The sequence below is a fragment of the Diabrotica undecimpunctata genome, chromosome 5 (assembly GCF_040954645.1).
Source record: "Diabrotica undecimpunctata isolate CICGRU chromosome 5, icDiaUnde3, whole genome shotgun sequence".
Classification (NCBI taxonomy): domain Eukaryota; kingdom Metazoa; phylum Arthropoda; class Insecta; order Coleoptera; family Chrysomelidae; genus Diabrotica; species Diabrotica undecimpunctata.
Window position 1 is genome coordinate 77,853,686 of NC_092807.1, and position 20,040 is coordinate 77,873,725.

Genomic DNA, 20,040 nt, shown 5'->3' on the forward strand with positions numbered 1-20,040 from the left:
GCTATTCCCCTCCGCTCGCCCATAAATCTTTATTATACAGTGCTAGTCAAAAGTCCGTTCCCCCCTCTTATCTTTTGAACGGTTATTGTTATAATAGTGAAATTTGGAGGGAGGTAATAAACAGGCGTAGGCTTCTCAACTAGTCATAACAGGTGACGTAATAGTGACAGATGACGTTACAGCGCCACTGTGACAGATAATTTTAAATGGGGCCTTATGGCAAGTAATACCTCGTTTGAAAGGTATTGAAAATACCTATTTAACCATACTAATTTTGTTTGAGTTTAAGCTCATTTTGATGAATAAATTAAATAAATACTAAAAATGTAGTTTCGCATTTAATTAATAAATATTAAAACCTCCGCCTCTGGTTACTTGTCAAAAAGTTGACGTTTTTCAATTCTCTAGTTGTTATTAGTTTGCAAAAGCGTTTATACGTGAATATTTAGTTTCTGCTTCTGCTTAGTTTAGTCAAGTTGTTTTTAGTTAATATTTAGTTTAATTATTGTTTAACGAGACGTTTAAATTTTTACAAAGGCAGAATGGTGCGTACTGTAGCCGACAAAGTAGCAGCTGTGTTACTAATTGGTGAATGTGGAAATAATTTCTATGCAGTGGAACGTCTTTTTAATGAGAGGTACCCCGATCGCCCTATATCGAGATCTTATTTAGGAAAGCTTCTTCGGAAGTTTAAACAAACAGGTAGTGTTCAAGATGTCAAACGATCTGGTCGACCAACAATTAGTGTTGACAAAAAAATTGATATAATATCAGAAATGGTAGTGAACCCTACGTCTTCTACAGCCCAAGTTGCATCTATCTATGAAATCAGTCAAAAGACAGTGCACCGAGTGTTGGCTGAAAACAAATTTCATCCATACAAATTGTGCACCAACTTTCAGATGATGACCCCGACCGAAGACTAGAATTCTGTGAAAATATGTCCAATAAAATTAACCAACAGCCCAATTACATAAAAACAATTTGTTTTAGTGACGAAAGTACTTTTTCTCTCAATGGAAATGTTAACACACACAATGTGAGGTATTGGAGTGACACAAATCCTCACGTCTTTCGTGAAACACATACTCAATTTCCAAAAAAAAAAATAAATGTTTGGGCAGGTATTTTGGGAAACCACATAGTTGGGCTTGTTTTTCTCAATACTAACTTAACGGGTGAAGTGTATCTGGAGATGTTACAAAATGCAATTGAACCATTAATAGGTACTTGAAATTCTGGAGGATAATCCAGATTAATTCGGCACCTTGGAAATAACGTTTCAACAAGATGGTGCTCCTGCACACCATTATGGTGCAGTAAGACGTTACTTAGATGACGAATATCATGGTAGATGGATTGGACGACGAGGTACGATAGAATGGCCATCTCGGTCACCGGACCTCACACTATTAGATTTTTTTTTGTGGGGATACTTGAAATCTAAAGTTTACGCTACAGCAACCGACAATATTGACATTTTGAAACAACAAATTGTTGAAGAATGTAGGGCAATTTCCCCCGACACATTTAAACGAGTACAGCAAGAGTTTAGAAATAGGATGCATTACTGTCAGGAAGTAGATGGAGCACATTTTGAACACTTACTATAAGAACTGGTTGTTAAATATTTATCAATTAAATGAGAAGCTACAATTTTAGTATTTATTTAATTTATTCATCAAAATGAGCTTAAAATCAAACAAAATTATTATGACTGAATAGGTATTTTCAATACCTTTCAAACGAGGTATCACTTGCCATAAGGTCCCATTTAAAATTATCTGTCACAGTGGCGCTGTAACGTCATCTGTCACTATTACGTTACCTGGTATGACTAGTTGAGAAGCCTACGTCTGTTTATTACCTCCCTCCAAATTTCACTATTATAACAATAACCTTTCAAAAGATACGAGGGGAGAACGGACTTTTGACTAGCACTGTATATCTGTCTGTTATATATTTCCCAGTTTATGCCTTTTCTCTAACTAATGCTAGGTTTTTCTTTTTTTCTTTGCCACAGTGAGAGTCGATCTTAAGACTTTCTTTTCTTCGAACATTCTTTGGTCATGTTTTAATATCTACGTTGTTTGATATTGTTACGTTTTTTACGAATTCTAATTTATTTATTAAAGGTTCTATTTATAACACTTATAAATTTATTAAAGTCTTTATTTGTACTATATATATATATATACATATATATATATATATATATATATATATATATATATATATATATATATATATATATCTAATTTATTTTACACTTAATAATTATATGATTTATCTACATTTATACAATTTATTATAATTCGTGCGTTACAATTTAAACGCGGCGCGAGCTTCAGATATTAACTGTTTTCTTCCCAACAAAATTTCTCTTTTTATATAAAACTCCGTTAGTTTCGGAATCCCCTATAGCAGACATGAATTTACTCGAACATTGGGGAAGACCGGTTGTTGGTGGTGTTGACAAGAATAACGGGAACTTCATCGAATAGACTGGTATTTTGGCGAAGGCGGTCTTCGGCTAAAACTAGTTTTTCAACTGCTTGGAACCCTCGAGTCATCGATGGATGACTCATCATAATTTGGGTCTAGAGGTTTCTGGTAAACAAACGCCGAAATGACTAGAACAAAGACAGAATTAGTCATAATATATTTACAGTTTTATAGGCCATGATATTTATTATCGTAACAATATCAATATCTTCTACGATTTTCGAATCACTCATACATAACATTTGTGATTACTTTGTTCTGAAATACAGTACCTAAATACAGTAAGAATTCCCAATACATTTTGATTGAAATTTAGTGGTAATAACATCGATTTAATTGTTGAAAATCATACCTGCATACTGAGAAAAACCTGCAGTTTCTACCAAAAGTTGTTTTGTTAAAGTTTTCTGGTCTAAGAAATCTGTTAAAATTGGTGCATTTTGCTGTTATCTTTTTCGTTTTTTTACTCTAAAGCAATTACCGCTAAAAATAAATTAACAATAAGCTCCTTCTGATTTGGAATATTTACCAGTGGCGTGCCTACTTTCCTAATTCTTTAATTTTTAATTTGACGATTATAATGGAATGTGTTGTTTGTAAAATAATAAATAACAGACCATATATAACCTGTGGTATCGCCAGAAGGCTACGCACAGGGATTGTTCGAATCTTACTGCTACTGAACTAAAAGTTATCGATCTTAAGGGAACCAGATTATTGAAGTGTTATTGTGAAGCTTGAGTTAAATTAATTCCTACATTGTTACAAAAAATTGGTGATTTACAAAACAAGTTGCAAGAGGTAAAAAAATGTGTTAAAGGTTACAAGAGTAATGGTCATTGAGTGTTAAGGAAGATTAAATTAGTGAACAAATCCCCTTCGTTGGCTCAGTGAAGATGTTCGTTCAGTTGTAATGGAAACACCAAATAATAGTAGCAGAGTTTATTGTTGAGACGTACACTATGGGTGTTGACCCGGGATTACTTTGAGTAGAGACTGATGAAGTTGATCGTTGAAGACTATCAAGTTCGTTGAGTGAATATTGATTGAATGCTTCTCTAGGCAAGAGATCTTAGTTTTATATAAGTTTTAATTGGGTCAATATATTCGAGGACCTAGCGTGATATGTGTATTTAATTTATGTAAATTGTTTAACTTTGTCAGCACTTTTGACTGATGTCCAAATTAGATTATTGATAATTGACCAAATGTGTATGTAACCTAATTAACTACGTGTGTGTATTTAATAACAAATAGATTCATTCGGTCTACTGGGTGATAAAATTATACTGTCCAATTTCGGATATGAATTCTGAAGATTTGATATTGGACATACTGCGGAATCGGGCAATCTGGCCCAAGTGTCAATACTCAAAGTTTACATATAAGTATTACATAACATAGTAAAATTCAAACATGATAAATTATAAATAGTTTAAGAATAATCAAATCTTCCAACCGTACCCTAGCTATCAATGTCCGACTCTATCTCTAGATTAAAATTAGGGCAATTGGATGAAAATGTGGAAAGTGGGATGTCAGCTTGGGAAGTCGACGGTACATTGTTGTGCCGATTACTAACTAATACAGGTACTTCCTGTTCGTTAGTCTGAGTTTGTGGATTCCCTGAACGACATAGTCGTGCAACAGGACGGTACTTCCATAACGTGAGTATCCCAATTATTACCATTATAGTAATGATCCCGGTGGCCACAAAATAATGCCAATTAGATTCGTGAATCGATCGCCACTGCGTATGCGTCATTTCTTGTTCCAGACTCTCCTCCTCAAGTAACACATGACGTAGCTCTCCTCCTGGTATGTCAAGGTAGGTGTTTAGAGGCGTGTTAAACTTGCGGGGTGTCCTCGCCACCAGTTGGGCCACGGGAGTGATTGGCGACTTCAGGTAACTCGTCACTGCTCTGTCCACCCCACTGCTAGTGGGGAGTAATGTAATATTTTTCGTTTGGGCGATACATTTGGGTGAAAGCTTCAGGAATGTGACTCGTTCCAGTACTCTTTCGCTCCGATTTCCATCGCAAATAATGGATATGTGTATCGTGACTGGCGTGATAACTAGCCAGAGGTTGGGAGTACCCATCTTACTCCATTGAGCTGTCTGTATTGTCCTGGCTACCACTGGACATGTGCTATTCTTAGATCGCTCATAAATTTCTTCAAGTATGCAGTTTGGTTGGGTATCCATGTTTCTTATAGCCGTTGGTGAGCACGCTATCTGCGCCTTTGTCAACAGTAAGCATCTTTCTCTATCTTCCGCGGTCAAATCGAAGTAGTGCAGTGTGTTATAATCTACGACCAGTGGATTCCTTGGGGCGATAAATGTGCGCAACACCGACCCCTCAACGTTAAGTGGTATGGCCGTGACTTTGAGCATGCTGTACTTATTTTTCCCTGTCACTATGAAGTAGCCGATGACTGTTATATATCTGTCGTCATGACTGACTTCTGTTTCTATAATGGGTTGTCGTCGTATTTCGACCCCTTGAGGCAGTATCTGCCCTGCTTTCCCTATTAATTTGGTTATTTCACCCGGTTTCACTATATCAATGAAGTGTCCGTGGTTATAGTGAAGGTTTAATATTCCCTCGTAAAATTGAGTATATTCGTTTATGAAGTCCATAACTTGTAATGCTATCGTTTGTATTCGTAACGTGCTATATTCGGTTTCTAGTTTTTGTGCTTTATCTTCTACTTCGTTAAGTCCTTTAGATATTTCTTGTAGACCTGTGATTAGTGCTTTGTTAAACTTGTTCATTTGCTCGTTTATCCTGTTCTCTGTGTGATTGATTGATGTTATTGTTTCTAACATTATCTTCGCCTGGTGCTGTGATCCCTTTATTAGCTCCTTTTGGTTATTATCTAATGCTTCAATGTTACTATAGGCTTCGTCATTGACTCCAAATACTGAGGTTAATATTGTTCCTAATATTCCTCTTCTTTCCCTTCCTTTTATTTCTACTGTCAACCCCTCGCTTACTGACTCCGCCTTTCTTTGTCCTTCCTCTAACTTCTCTATTATATCCTTACAATTCACGATTTTTATCTCATGACACAGTTCTCGTACGCCTTGTATCATATTTCCTATTAGTTGGTGTTCTGTTCGAATTCTTCCTTTTTCGAGTAACACCTTTATTCGAAATGTTCCCCGGTCTATGGCGACCTCTCCAAGGTCTTCTGTGAAAAATCCTGGTACCGGATTATATATTTTATACGGTTCTGCCTTTATGTGTTTTAACATCGTTAAAAACATTATAGCTACTAGTATTTTCTTCCATCTTAGTGCTGCTGCCTTCTTCGGCTTTTCCTGTTTCTCTTCTTCCAGTGTTATTAGCTTATGTATGGGTCTTTTAGTCAGTTTCCCGTTTGCCTTTCTCACTGTTACTACTCTAGTTAATCCCTCCGCTCCAGGGTGTGTTTCTGTTACCCTTGCTAATGGCCATCTGCCTGGAGGTGTATCCTCTTCTTTAATTATAACTATTTCTTCTTCTTTTATGTTAGGGTGCGCCTTATGCCATCTATTTCTCTGTTGTAATTGGTGCAGGTATTCCTGTTTCCAAATTTTCCAGAAGTCTCTTTTTATTTTCTCCACTAATCTCCACCTCGTCGGCATCTTCAAATAAGTCGTAAGCTCTTCTTCCCGATTTGGTGATATAATTTCTCTCCCTATAAGGAAGTGAGCTGGTGTCAGGGCTATTTTCCCTTCAGAGTCTTCTGATGACCCACATAATGGTCTCGAGTTCATACATGCTTCTATTTGTGCCAGCACCGTACTCAATTCTTCATATGTTAGAACTGTTTCCCCGATGATTCTTTTCAAGTGATATTTCATTATTCGCACTGCGCTCTCCCATAATCCTCCGAAATGTGGTGCATATGCAGGTATGACATGCCACTGGGTACCTAGTGCCAGTAATCCTTGTTTTATCTCGTCATCTATTTTTTGATTTTCTTTTTTCAACAAATTTGCTGTTCCTACGAATGTTCCGTTATCGCTGTATACGTTGTTGCACTGTCCTCTGCGTGCCGTAAATCTCTTGAACGCTGAGATGAATGCATCTGTAGACATATCGCTTACTACCTCAAGGTGTACTGCCTTCGTTGACAGACACACAAATACTGAGATGTAGCCCTTATAGCTCCTCTGTCCTCTGCCTCTCGTGGTACTTATTTTTATTGGCCCGGCATAATCTATCTCTGTGTTAGTAAAGGGATGACTCGGGTTCACTCTGTCTTTCGGTAGATCTCCCATTAATTGTTGTGCTGCTTGGCTTTTATACCTCCTTACCTTAAACATTTTACTAGAGGATCTTTCACGGTTCTTCTGCCGTTGATTATCCAGTATTTCCTTTTTATGTACTGTAGTGTTTGTTGTAATCCGCTATGTAGATTTCTTGCGTGACTATCTGTTATAAGTAACTTTGTTAATGCACTATCCTTTGGCAAAATTATCGGATGTTTTTCTACGTACTTTAGATTCGTGTGTCTCAGTCTTCCGGTGACTCATAGAATTCCTTGTCTATCCAGGAATGGTACCAATGACGCTAATTTATTTTTCTTGTCTAATTGCTGTTTCTTCTCCAGCTTATTCTTGTTTGAAGTAGGCGTGCTGTGTGTGCTTTATCACCTTTAATAGCGTTTCCTCTAATTCTTGGACTGTAAGCTGACTTTGTCCATTGTCTTTCATTTTTCTGCATTTGTCTGCAAATTTCCTACAATATGAAAGTACTCTTCTCATTCTTTCTAAATTTGAGAATCTCTCGCATATGTCCTCCTTTATCGTTGTCGTGTGCACCGTTATTTTCGTTTTGACTTCCTCCTCATTTGTCTCTGGTATTTCTTCTGATTCCTGCGTTAAAGTTTTGTTACTAGTCAGCCAAGTTGGTCCCTTCCACCATAGCTCTGCTTCTAATAATTCTGATGCGGTACTTCCACGTGAGAGGATGTCCGCTGGATTTTCCTTTGTATCTACCTTATGCCAATTTTTCGGTCCTATAACGCCTCTTATTTCCTCTACTCTGTTGGCGACGAACATTTTCCATCTTTTTGATGATCCCCTTATCCAAGCCAGGGTTATCGTTGAGTCCGACCATGCATATACCTCAATGTTTTCCCTGTTCAATGCTTGTAGGGTTTTCTTCATTAAATTTGCTAGTAGTACCGCGTCACACAGCTCGAGCCTCGGTAACGTCGTTTTCCCTTTCAATGGTGCGACTTTCGATTTTGCTATCATTAGATTCGTTTTAATTTCTGGGCCTAATACCTTTGAGTAGATTACCGCTCCATATCCTTTCATAGACGCATCTGCAAATCCATGTAGTTCTACTCTGTTTATCTTGCTTAAGTTGTTCCACCTGGGCAATGTTATTTTCTCCAGATTTACTAATTGCGCCTGGTATGTATTCCACCTGCTTTGTTGGTTGCTAGTTAATTCTTTATCCCAACTGGTCTTTTGCTCCCATAATTCCTGTATGAACATTTTCGCCTGAATTACTACAGGTGCTATCCATCCCAGTGGGTCGTATAGTTTTGCTACTTCTGACAGTACGTGTCTTTTCGTTATTTTCTTTGCCGTCGTTATCCCTATTTTGAATGTGATTATATCCTCTTTAGGTGACCAGTGTATTCCTAACGTTTTCCGTACTTCTTTTTGTTTGAATGCCTTGGAGTCTACGTTCCTCATATCCTCCGGTACGTTCTCCATTATTTTTTCTTCGTTGCTCAACCATTTTCTAAGAATGAAACCTCCTTTTCTGAACAGTTGTATTAATTCCTTTTGGGCTGTTTCTGCTTCCTGCACTGTCTCAGCTCCTCCTAGTATATCGTCTACATACATGTTTTCTTTTACTATTTTCGATGCCAACGGGAACCTCGCTCCTTCGTCTTCTTGTAATTGTTGTATTGTTCTTAACGCTAAAAAGGGTGCTGCGGCCGTGCCGTATGTCACCGTCGTTAAGTTATACTCTTGTATGTGGTCCTTTGTGTCCGTTCTCCACAAAATTTTTTGATATTTTTGGTCTTCTTCTGCCATTCTGATTTGTCTAAACATTTTTTCCAGATCCGCTGAGTATGCTACCTTATTTGATCTCCATCGTAATAGTATATTTGTCAAATCTTGTTGTAATTTCGGCCCTGTGTGCATAATATCATTCAGGCTTACAGCCGATGAGCTTTTGCTTGATGCATCAAACACGGCTCTTATTTTCGTTGTAGTACTGTCCTCTTTTCTCACTGGATGATGAGGTAAGTAGTACCCATCTCCCTGGTTTTCTGCTCTTACCATATGACCTTGGTTTTCATAATCTTCCATGAATTGTCTGTAATTCGCTTCTAACTATTTGTCTTTTGCAAACTTCCTTTCTAGTTGCATCAATCTGGCGAATGCTTGCTGTTTAGATTCTCCTAACTTTGCGACGTCTTCCCTAAACGGAATTTTTACTTCGTATCTCCCTTCTTCATTCCTTTTTACAGTCTGTCGATACAGTTCTTCACATTCTTGTTCTTCCACTGAGAAACTTGTGTCCTGATTTACTTCTTCTAATTCCCAGAAGTTCTTTATTTGTACGTCCATTTCTTGTCTTGATATCATACAGCATACTTCTGCTTTTATATTCTCCCTTTCTCGTGCTATTCCCGAAACTATCCATCCTAGTTTGGTGTTTTGACTCAGGAGTCCATTACTTATTCTGTGCATCCCTTCTGTCAATATGTAACTGTATTCTTTTACTCCTAGTAGTAAGTCTATCTTCCCTACCTTGTAATATCTTGGATCTGCCAGTATTGCATTTTTCTCGTTATAGTCCGGTAGAATTATATCCTGTTCCGGTAAATTCCTTGTTATCTTCGGTAGTACTAGTGCTTCTATTTCCATCTCGAAGTCACTTTCGTAATGAGTTTCGATTAAAAGTTTCATACTCCAGTTGGCTGTTTTTTCTCCTGACGAGCCTATCCCGGATATGGTCGCCTGTATGGGCTTCCTTGTTGTTCCTAGCGTCGTCGCAGCTTGTTCCGTTATAAATGCGCATTGTGACCCTTGGTCGATTAGTGCTCTCATTATGTGTGAATCTCCTTTCGCATCTCTTATGCGTACCACAGCTGTCGCTAGTAATGCTTCACCTTCCTTATGGCTTGCACAGTTTACTGAATTCTGCCCTCTTTGTTGGTCGTTGCTATTCCTAGGCCCATTGGTATCTTGTGTATTTTCTCGCCTTCCGTTATTTTGTTCTCTGGCGTTGTATGGATTATTATTTCCTCCTCTGTACCTATCAGCTTGGTACCCGTTTCTTCTATTGTTCGAATCTCTTCCATTTCTTTCTTGTGTTTGTTCTCCTTTCGTTCCATTGGAGCTTCTTTTGTTGCTTGTGTTTCCTTTTTCATAATGCAACATATGGTGGTGGTCTCCGCCACAGTGTCTGCACCTATATTGTGAATAACATTGTTTTTCTTTTTGATGTGCTAGGCAGTTTGTACACAATCCTTTTTCTTTTATCATCCTGTTCCGGTCTCTTACATTGAGTTCCTGAAATTCTCTGCAGTTCGGTACTCCGTGATCTCCGTTGCATATCACGCAACGTGTTGTTGGTTTCCTAAGAGATCCTCCTTGCTTCTCTTGTCTTTTTTCTGACTCCAGCAGTTCCAGTGTCTGAAATCTTCGCTGTAAGAATGTTTGTGTCGATTTGTACGTCGGTATCTCTCTACTGTCTCCAATGTGGTTTTCGTACAGCCTCCTAGTTTCATTGTCCCATTTCGTTATGATAATTCGGGCTATCAATGGGCTCCACGCTTCCGTGTCTGTTCCTAACCCTCCTATGCTTCCAGACTTTCGTGGAAGGTGTCATGTAGTGATTTCAATGCTCTAGCAGAAGATTCCTTTGCTTCCTGCGCTAGTAGCATCCTGTCTATTAATTTAAACAATATCATCCTTGGGTTCTCATACCTATCTTTTAGCATGTTCCAGGCCACTTCGTAGTTGGCCTCGGATATGTTTAAGTGTTGTATCATTCTGTTGGCTTCCCCTCTTACTTGAGTTTTTAGGTACTGCATTTTTTCTGCGTTTGATAACTGGTCGTTTTCATGTATTACTTTAGTAAACAGATCGTGGAAAGTTCTCCACGTTTCATATCTGCCTTCATACACAGGGATTTTTACCTGCGGCAATGTCACACCGTCCCTCCTCTGTGTGCTTTCTGGCCGTTGCATTCCTGGCCTTATTTTCTTTAAAACTTCCCTGACTTTCCTCTTTAGATGATTTATTCTCTCTACTTCTCCATTATCTGTAGCGTCTAGTTCCTCATTTACTGCTGCTTCAATCATTAGTGTATTCACCTTTTCCATGTATTCTCTTAACTCTGACTGCAATTCTTCATCCTCCTGCAAGTCTTGTTCATTTTCTGGCCGTAATAATTCCTCGATTCTTTGTTTTCTTATCTGTATCTCCTTTACTTTCGGTGCTTTTCCTCTTTTCAGCACCCTTCCATATTCTTCCAACAGGGTTTTCCCCTCAATGTATGTCTTAAATACCTGATCATAGTATTTTGTTTCAACATATTTTTCTTTCGTTATACCCCCTTCTAGCAGCTTTTCGTGGTTATTTAAAAATTTTGCCCAATATTCTTCTAATTTTTCCTGTCTATCCCGGATGTATTGTTGATTTTTCCGAGATTAAGAATCCTTTTTTGTATTTGAAACGAGTTTCGTTATTTCTGTTCCTATTTCTGCTTGCTTAACGTATACACTTTCCATGATTATTTTTATAAATTTTTACATTCAGCGATAAATATATTAGACAATACGAAATGTACGTTATTTATTAAATAAGTATACCTGTACTATAACACTTTCTTTTCTATCGGAATGTGCAATTTAGCGAAATATGAGTTTGACCTTGCCTGCTGTGCTATTCTTTGTACTGAGGTAGGTCAAGATGTAATCCACACACTCTTATAATGATATATATACATATATATATATATATATATATATATATATATATATATATATATATATATATATATATATATATATATATATATATATATATATATATATATATATATATATATATATTGTTATCAAAATAAATGAAATTATTTGCTACGTAATTATTTTAATTTTTCGAAATAAAGTATTTAATTAAAATTAAAAGCAAGCTATATGTATGAACGTTTCTTTTTTCAAATTGTCATACAAAATTACTGTTTAGTAAATTATAGTTGTGAATGACGTTTATTTTTGTTTTATCAATTCTCTGTATTATTTAAATGGTATACATTCTAAAGTACATTATTATACGATTGATAGAGTGGAGATTGTTGTTCTAAATTGTTAAATTGTAATAAAAAAAAAACTTGTTAAATTGTAAGATTGTAAAAGTTGGAAGATTTTGTAATTATTCACCAATTAAAAACCAAATAATAGTAGCAGAGTTTATTGTTGAGACGTACACTATGGGTGTTGACCCGGGATTACTTTGAGTAGAGACTGATGAAGTTGATCGTTGAAGACTATCAAGTTCGTTGAGTGAATATTGATTGAATGCTTCTCTAGGCAAGAGATCTTAGTTTTATATAAGTTTTAATTGGGTCAATATATTCGCGGACCTAGCGTGATATGTGTATTTAATTTATGTAAATTGTTTAACTTTGTCAGCACTTTTGACTGATGTCCAAATTATATTATTGATAATTGACCAAATGTGTATGTAACCTAATTAACTACGTGTGTGTATTTAATAACAAATAGATTCATTCGGTCTACTGGGTGATAAAATTATACTGTCCAATTTCGGATATGAATTCTGAAGATTTGATATTGGACAATTAGTGAAATTATGGCTAGAGAGAGGAGAGCTTTGAATTAAAGAGCATTAAAATTTTTAGACTCAATTTGCTCAACTAGAAACTCGACCAATTAAAGTTATATTATCATCTAAAGAAAAGGTTAGGTTAGTGCTGAAAAATAAACAACTGATTAAAGAAGCAGGAAGTAAGTACTAAAAAAAGTCCAAATGAACTACAAAAAATTATAAACTCGGGTGACCATAGCAAAACTATTAAATATATTAATAGTAGATCCACAATTGTCAACAAAAATAATGTAAATAATCAAAAAAACTAAAAATTGCACCTAATATACAACTTAATACAGATGCCATATATAGTGGCTCACAGCTTAAATGATGCATTCGCTACTCAATAAAACTAGCTTGTGTCAGTGGCTGGCTATTGATTCGACCAACTTTCTAGTGAATTCTGGGAAAATTGTGTCCCAAGCTTCACTAATTTTTTACTTTCAATTCCTTTCTATTTGATATTGGGGTACTGTTTACTTTATTTTTTAATGTCAACCACAAGTTTTTCAATACCATTCAAATCTGGTGACTGAGCTGATGTTTTAATGACATTTCGGCAATTATACAGCAACCAAGTATTAACCCGATGTAACGTGTGTTTTGCTAAACAAGTTTATTTTGGTTTCATCACAACAAATATTACCGAGTTCTAAAAGCTTAAATCCTTTTTAATATGCTCCCTCGTGAACTACAATCTCATACGCCTGTTTATTTGGCTAATAAAAGGTTTATTTCTAGCAGTTTGATCATGTAGATTATTCTTTCGTAATATCCGTCTAATTGTTTCTGAGTTTTCCAAACTGTCTTTCCACCTCATCTCACAATTTTGGTGCACTTTTTTTAAGGATTATTTGCTATTTTCTGACAATCCATCTTTCTTCACGTTCGTTACAAATCTTATTTGGAGCTTACCTTGATTTATTGTCAACTCTTCGTTCATTTCAGTAACGTTCAACAATGTGCTGAACTGTTATCTACCATTTTGGATATGTCTCTTTGGCTATAGCCATTTCAATGGTGAGTAATAATTAAATTTGTTTTACTAATCGTAGTTCGGAGACCCATTTTTAAATGATTTTGTTATTTGCCGATTAAATACTTAAAATTATAACTTACCGTAAATTACCTACCGATAAATCTCTTTAAATATCTTTGAATGAATTACGTATGTAAGTTAATAAATTAGATAGTAAATGCTCAATTCATAATATGTCATATTCATAAATGCTCAATTTATAATTCAGTGTGTTCATAAAGTGTGGAAACGGTCTATTATCTAATGATTTAATTATTTTCAGAGTTGAAGCTCTGACAGGTCGATTTTTATTTTTGTTTTTAATCTTTTTGAAAAAAAACTTTTACCTCCACTATCTTAGCAGATGTGGCGTCATCGATAATTTTTTTAAATAGAAAGGGCATATTTTTTTCTAAAAAATTGAAAGCCCATATTTGGAGTACAAGCGTACCCAACTCATCACATTCAAACTTCAGTATACGTAGTGTGAAAGAAACCAGTGCTCGTTTTTCTTAAAATTTAATTCAAAATTTATTTTACAAAGAAAATTATTAAAGAAGTAACTTCATATTAAAGACAAACAAATAACATAATAACAACAAATACTCGAATGAAGTGGCTTATTGTTGTGGATACAGAAGGTAAATTGTTTATATATTAAAGATTACCAATTCCATTCAAATTATAATGGCTTTGTAATGGTCTGTAGATCAACAATACAATAAAATAAAATGGTAACGACTCTACTCAGTATATTGCCAAAAATCAAGTAGGCTGAGAAGACATGTCAAATTCCTTAGCAATCAGACAATCAGCAAGTTCGTAGTTACCATTGGATATGTCAATATTAAATTGATTTTTTTGTGTCTACATCGATGTAGACGTCTGCACTAGGATCTTTTTGAGTAATATTACCCCGATAAAAATGATTTGAAATTACAATGGTGCTGTCAGAAAAACAGCGAATAGAAGTTTTGATGAAGGAGGAAGTATGCGATATCTTTAATGAAAAATATCCTGATCGAGTACCAATAAGTAAAGCGACGGTAAGCAAAATATTGCATAAATTTAATGATATTGGCAATGTTAGAGATAAGCCCAAGAGTGGAAGAGTCACTGTTTCCGTCAACAATCAATTAAATTTATTACTTGAAATTGAAGAAAATCCTCATTCTTCAATTACAACTTTATCAACTAATAATGACATCTGTCGTAGTGCTGTTCATAAAATTATTAAAAAAAAAGGGCAAATTACATCCATATAAACTTAAACTTATACATGAACTCAATGAAGAGGACTTTGATAAACGCCTGGAGTTTTTCGAAAATATGCAAGAATTGTGTAATCAAAATAATGGATTTGAATATAATATCTTGTTTTCCGACGAGGCCACTTTTTGTTTAAATGGTACCGTCAATAGGCCAAATTGTCGTTATTGGGCAACAGAAAATCCCAATTGAACAATGGGACTTTATACTCAATATCCCCACAAAGTAAATGTATGGGCTGTGATACCATTGTAGGACCGTATTTTTTGACGGTACTGTGATGGGTGTAAGGTATTTAGAGATGTTGCAAACCTAAGTAGTTCGATTTTTAACCGCAACATTTCCAGATATCAATCTTCTTCTTCAAGTGCCATCTCCGCGGCGGAGGTCGGCAATCATCATAGCTATTCGAACTTTTGAGACGGCTGCTCTGAAAAGTTCATTTGATGTACATCCGTACCACTCTCTCAGGTTGCGCAGCCATGACATTCTATGCCTCCCTATGCTTCTCTTTCCTTGGATCTTTCCCTGCATGATCAGTTGGAGCAAGGTGTATTTCTCTCCACGTGTAATATGTCCGAGATATTCCAATTTTTTTGTTTTTATTGAATTTAAAATTTCCATTTCTTTGTTCATCCTTCTCAGAACCTCTTTGTTTGTGACGTGTTCTGTCCATGATATTTTCAGAATTCTTCTGTACACCCACAGCTCAAATGATTCCAGTTTTTTCATTGATGTAGCATTCAAGGTCCAAGATTCCATTCCATAAAATAAGGTCGAAAAAACATAGCACCTCGCCAACCTAACTCTTAGTTCCAGTTTTAAATCCCTGGTACATAGTACAAAGATATCAATAATCCTGGTCAAATAGATCCGACCATTTGGATTCATCAGGAGGAAGCAAGTCCACATTATGCCGTAGTGGTTAGAAATTTTCTAAATGCAATTTTTCCCAATCGCTGGATTGGACGACGTGGCCACATTGAATGGCCTGCGAGGTCGCCAGATTTGAATCTCATGGACTTTTTTATTTGAGGTTATTTGAAAAGTAAGGTATATGTAAACCGACCTACCAATTTGGCAGACCTCAAACAGAGAATTCGTACTGAAATGCAACAAATTACACCAGTAATGTTGTAAAACATAACCCAAGAATTCACTGGACATTTTCGATAGTGTGAATTAAACCAAGGAGCTCAATTCGAGCATTTGTTGTAATTATGTTATTTGTTTGCCTTGAATATGAAATGACTTCTTTAATAATTTTCTTTGTAAAATAAATTTTGAATTAAATTTTAAGAAATACGAGCACTGGTTTCGTTTACACTCTGTATAATGAAGTTTGAATATGATGAGTTTGGTATGGTTGTACTCAGAAAAATATGGGCTTTTAATTTTTTAGATAAAAGTATGCCATTTCTATTTAAAAAATTATCGATGATGTCACATCTGCTAAGGTAGTGGGGGTAAACTTATTTTTTTTCCAAAAAGGTTAAAATGTCAAAAATAAAAATCGACCTGTCAGAGCTTTAACTATGAAAATATTTAAGTCATGAGATAATAGATCGTTTCCACACTTTATGAATGCACTGTATATTTTTAAAACAATTGGGCATATTATATTAAATTTAATCAACACTTATCTGCCTACTGGTAAAATTCCGAATCAACTTAAGTTAGTTAGTACAAAATTGTATCGATTCAAAAAGTCAATAATACAGTGACAGCTGAAGAATTCAGACCCATTAATACATTACCACCAATTGAAAAAATATTGAAATTGTTGTATATGATCAAATTATTCAACATGTTGAAAAATATGCTTTTCTGATAAATAATCAATCTGGTTTTAGAAAGGAACACTCTTGTGATTCGGTATTTCAATTGACAATTAGTAAATTTGAAACTGAATTGGATTAAAACAAATATGTAGTATCTGTATACTTGGATCTTAAGTTTGACTTTGACGGGCTTAATAATTATCTATCAAATCCATCGAATCGCAAGCAGAAGGTTAATTTTAATAATTTAATGTCAGATGAACTTAACATTGATATAGGTGTACCTCAGGACAGTGTTCTAGGACCATTACTTTTTATGCTCTACTTAAATGATATTGATCTATTTGTTGATTGTGAGTTTGTTAATCTTTTTGCTGACGATTAGTTAATAGCTTGTAGTCTGTCTGCTTAGAAAATGCAGTGGCAAAAATAAATACGATTTGGAAGCTGTTTATAATTATTTAACATTAAATAGGTTGAAATTAAATGTATCAAAGACTAAAGCTTTAATTATAACAAGTAAATATATAATAGCAAAATCAATATTAATAACAAATAGTAATTTATCCATAAATGGTCAAAAATTTGAAATAATAACAACTATTAAATACTTAGGAATTTCAACTTGATAATACTCTTTCATTGGAGGATCATTTTGTTGTACACAAAAAAATAATTTTTTTTTACAAGAGTAATAAAAAATGTATCATTAGAAACTAGGCTTGCTGTATATAATTTAATAATCCAACCTTATTTTGATTATTATGCATTGTCTTATATGTGTTCAACCTAAATAAAAAGGGGCAACTTCAGAAATTACAAAATCGTGGTGTATATTATTAAGAATGGGCCGATTAACACTAATAAATTTAATACTAAATACATTGAACTGGTTTTCAATATATATCAAAGATTTCAATATTTTGCATTAATTTTGGTATATAAGATTAAAAACAATGTGGCGCCCGATTATTTTCAGCAGTTTATTAATTTTACTAATACGCGTAGATATGATACGAGAAATAAAAATGACATACTTTCTTAAATGAATTATAGCAGCTCAATGAACTCATTAATACTAAGAGGTTTCAAATAATTCAATGAATTGCCTAATTAATTAAAAGACTGTAGGACAGTTAAAAGTTTTAAAAATAAATTATAGCTTTTCCTTAAAAATATAAAGTAATATTTGAATTGGCAGAGAACGTACACAATATATTTTTTTAATTTTTATTGACTTTTTTTAGTTGTTGAACTTGTTTTTGAATATATTGCAAATTGTTATTGATTTTGAGAATAAATTAAAGGTTTTCCTTAGGAGTATAAAGTGATATTGAAACTGATAGTGAACGTACACAATATTCTTGTATATTTTTATTGACTTTTTTTTGTTGTTAAACATTTTATTGATTTTAATTTGTTATTGATTGATTTTATTTTGTTTATATGTAAAAAATTTATTTAAGTTATAACTTTTTTGTATATTATGTTACCTATTTGAAGTAAAGATATCTATATAATATACTCTTCTTGGGAATATATCAAATAATTTTTATTTTAGACACTCTTTTTGGCCCAATGGAATGAGAAACGATAGGAGACCAGAACGAGATGATCTAATTAAAAGTAGAACAAGAGTTGCGGCTAAGATAGCTCTTCTATCATGTCTATCAGGTTTGTTATATATTATGTTTTTAAATTAAAGAAATCAGATATTTTTTCATTCACACCAATACAGAATCACTACATATTTAGGTATAAGGGAAAAAACCAGAATTAATTATATTAAAATTACATGTTTTGTTTCGATTTCCTACGCGGAAATCGTTTTCAAAAAATTCTGAAATAAAAATTAAAATAACCTATTAATGAATTTTTAATAAATGGTGAAAAAAAAAATGGAAATTTTGACTTGAGCCATTTTTATAAATTCTGATGTTTCTGTACTTATAGTTATAGTTGATTATAGATTGTGTGTTTATGACCTAGGTACTATTAACTCATTAATAGTGGTATACTCTACTAGTAACTTCTTTCTGTATCAGTAATCAGATCTTGTTTAATTTTCTTCTTTTTACTATCTGTTTCTTTCATAACCATTGATAGATCTTCCCATAGAACGTTCGTTGTCCCAAACATATTTGCATATCTGATATCTTTCAAAATCTTTGTTTTTAATTTTAGATTCATGTTCATTTATTTACATACATTTAGTGGTCTTAAAGTTTCAGCCAGATAAAAATGATTACTTTTACAAGGAATTTTATAAATGCAGGTCTTTGATCTTTTCTGTAAATTTGTTAAGTTTAGCTTTAGATAAAATAGATTTGGCTGTGTTGGTTGTTTTAAATGTTGTGATATTGTATTTATTTCCTATCCTTTTTCTGATAGACCTTTTAAATATATTATTGTTCGCTTAGGAAAAAATGTAATGTTTGTTACAATTAATTGTGGTTTATTCCCATATGAAATATTCGGTGAAAATATGCCACAAGAAAATAATCTCAGAACCATAGATAGATAGATACATAGATATATATATATATATATATATATATATATATATATATATATATATATATATATATATATATATATGTATATATATGTATATATATGTATATATATGTATATATATACATGTATATATATATATACATAGATATATATATATATATATATATATATATATATATATATATATATATATATATATCTACGGCATAAAGTGGACTCCGCCCATGTTAAAATTCAGGTTCAAGCGAGCTCCGTGGTCGAGTGGCCACCTATATACGGAGCTCAGTTGACCATTTCATAATATTAGCTCTGTCGATTCGTCAACATGTATAGTTTCACAATTTTTAAAAATTTTGTGGAGCCCCTAAGTACCCCTGTATCAGTAATGTATATCGCTTAGTTCACGTGTATATATTATAGGGGTCGTTCAGATCTTTTTCCCTGTATATTGGAACCATAAGTTTATCGGTTTAAAAAAGCTCTGATAGTTTGGCAACTATGGGATTGGGCCGTTTATTTCCAGCGTATATTCTAAACGGTTCATACGGACTCCTTACTTTTGTTATCATTCATAAGCATTACAGTTTGTAACAGATATGTGTACTTCAAAATACCTGTTTTTGGTAGGTACGTGCGTTTCTAAAAATAGCTTTATAGATACAAAAGGATTTCATTACCAAGTTGGATGTGTTTTTTCATATGCGAAAATTTCCTAATGTATTTTGTTAACGTGAGTATGTCTTTATACGTTTTATTTAAGAATCCGGTTAATAAGAGCTTCTTTTATTTCATCCATTGTTTTATGATATCTTATATACAGTTTTTTATTATTTTATTTCTGGTTTTATCTGTATACTAGATATAATTCTGGATAGAAGGTTATCTTAAAATAAATATTTAAGTGCTAAAATAGATATTTTTTGTTAAAATGGGTAGTAGTGCACAAAACAGGGAAGAATGATTAATTTATCTAACATGAATTATACCACTTCACCATTATTACATATTTCTGAATGTTTTATCTCCAGTTTAGGGGTAATATGTAATCAATATAAGTGGAGATAGTGTCAAATTTGCAATGATCT

At 33.9% G+C, this 20,040-nt stretch overlaps 1 protein-coding gene across 4 annotated transcripts in view; it reads left to right on the forward strand.

The window, feature by feature from the left end:
• LOC140441409 (sorting nexin-13-like) overlaps nt 1-20,040 on the forward strand; it is a 1,016,720-nt gene that overhangs the window by 774,451 nt on the left and 222,229 nt on the right. For all 4 annotated transcript variants that reach the window (XM_072532120.1, XM_072532123.1, XM_072532119.1 and 1 more), the window contains one exon: nt 18,000-18,112. In XM_072532120.1, coding sequence (XP_072388221.1) covers nt 18,000-18,112 — 113 coding nt within the window. The remainder of the gene's footprint in view (nt 1-17,999; nt 18,113-20,040) is intronic.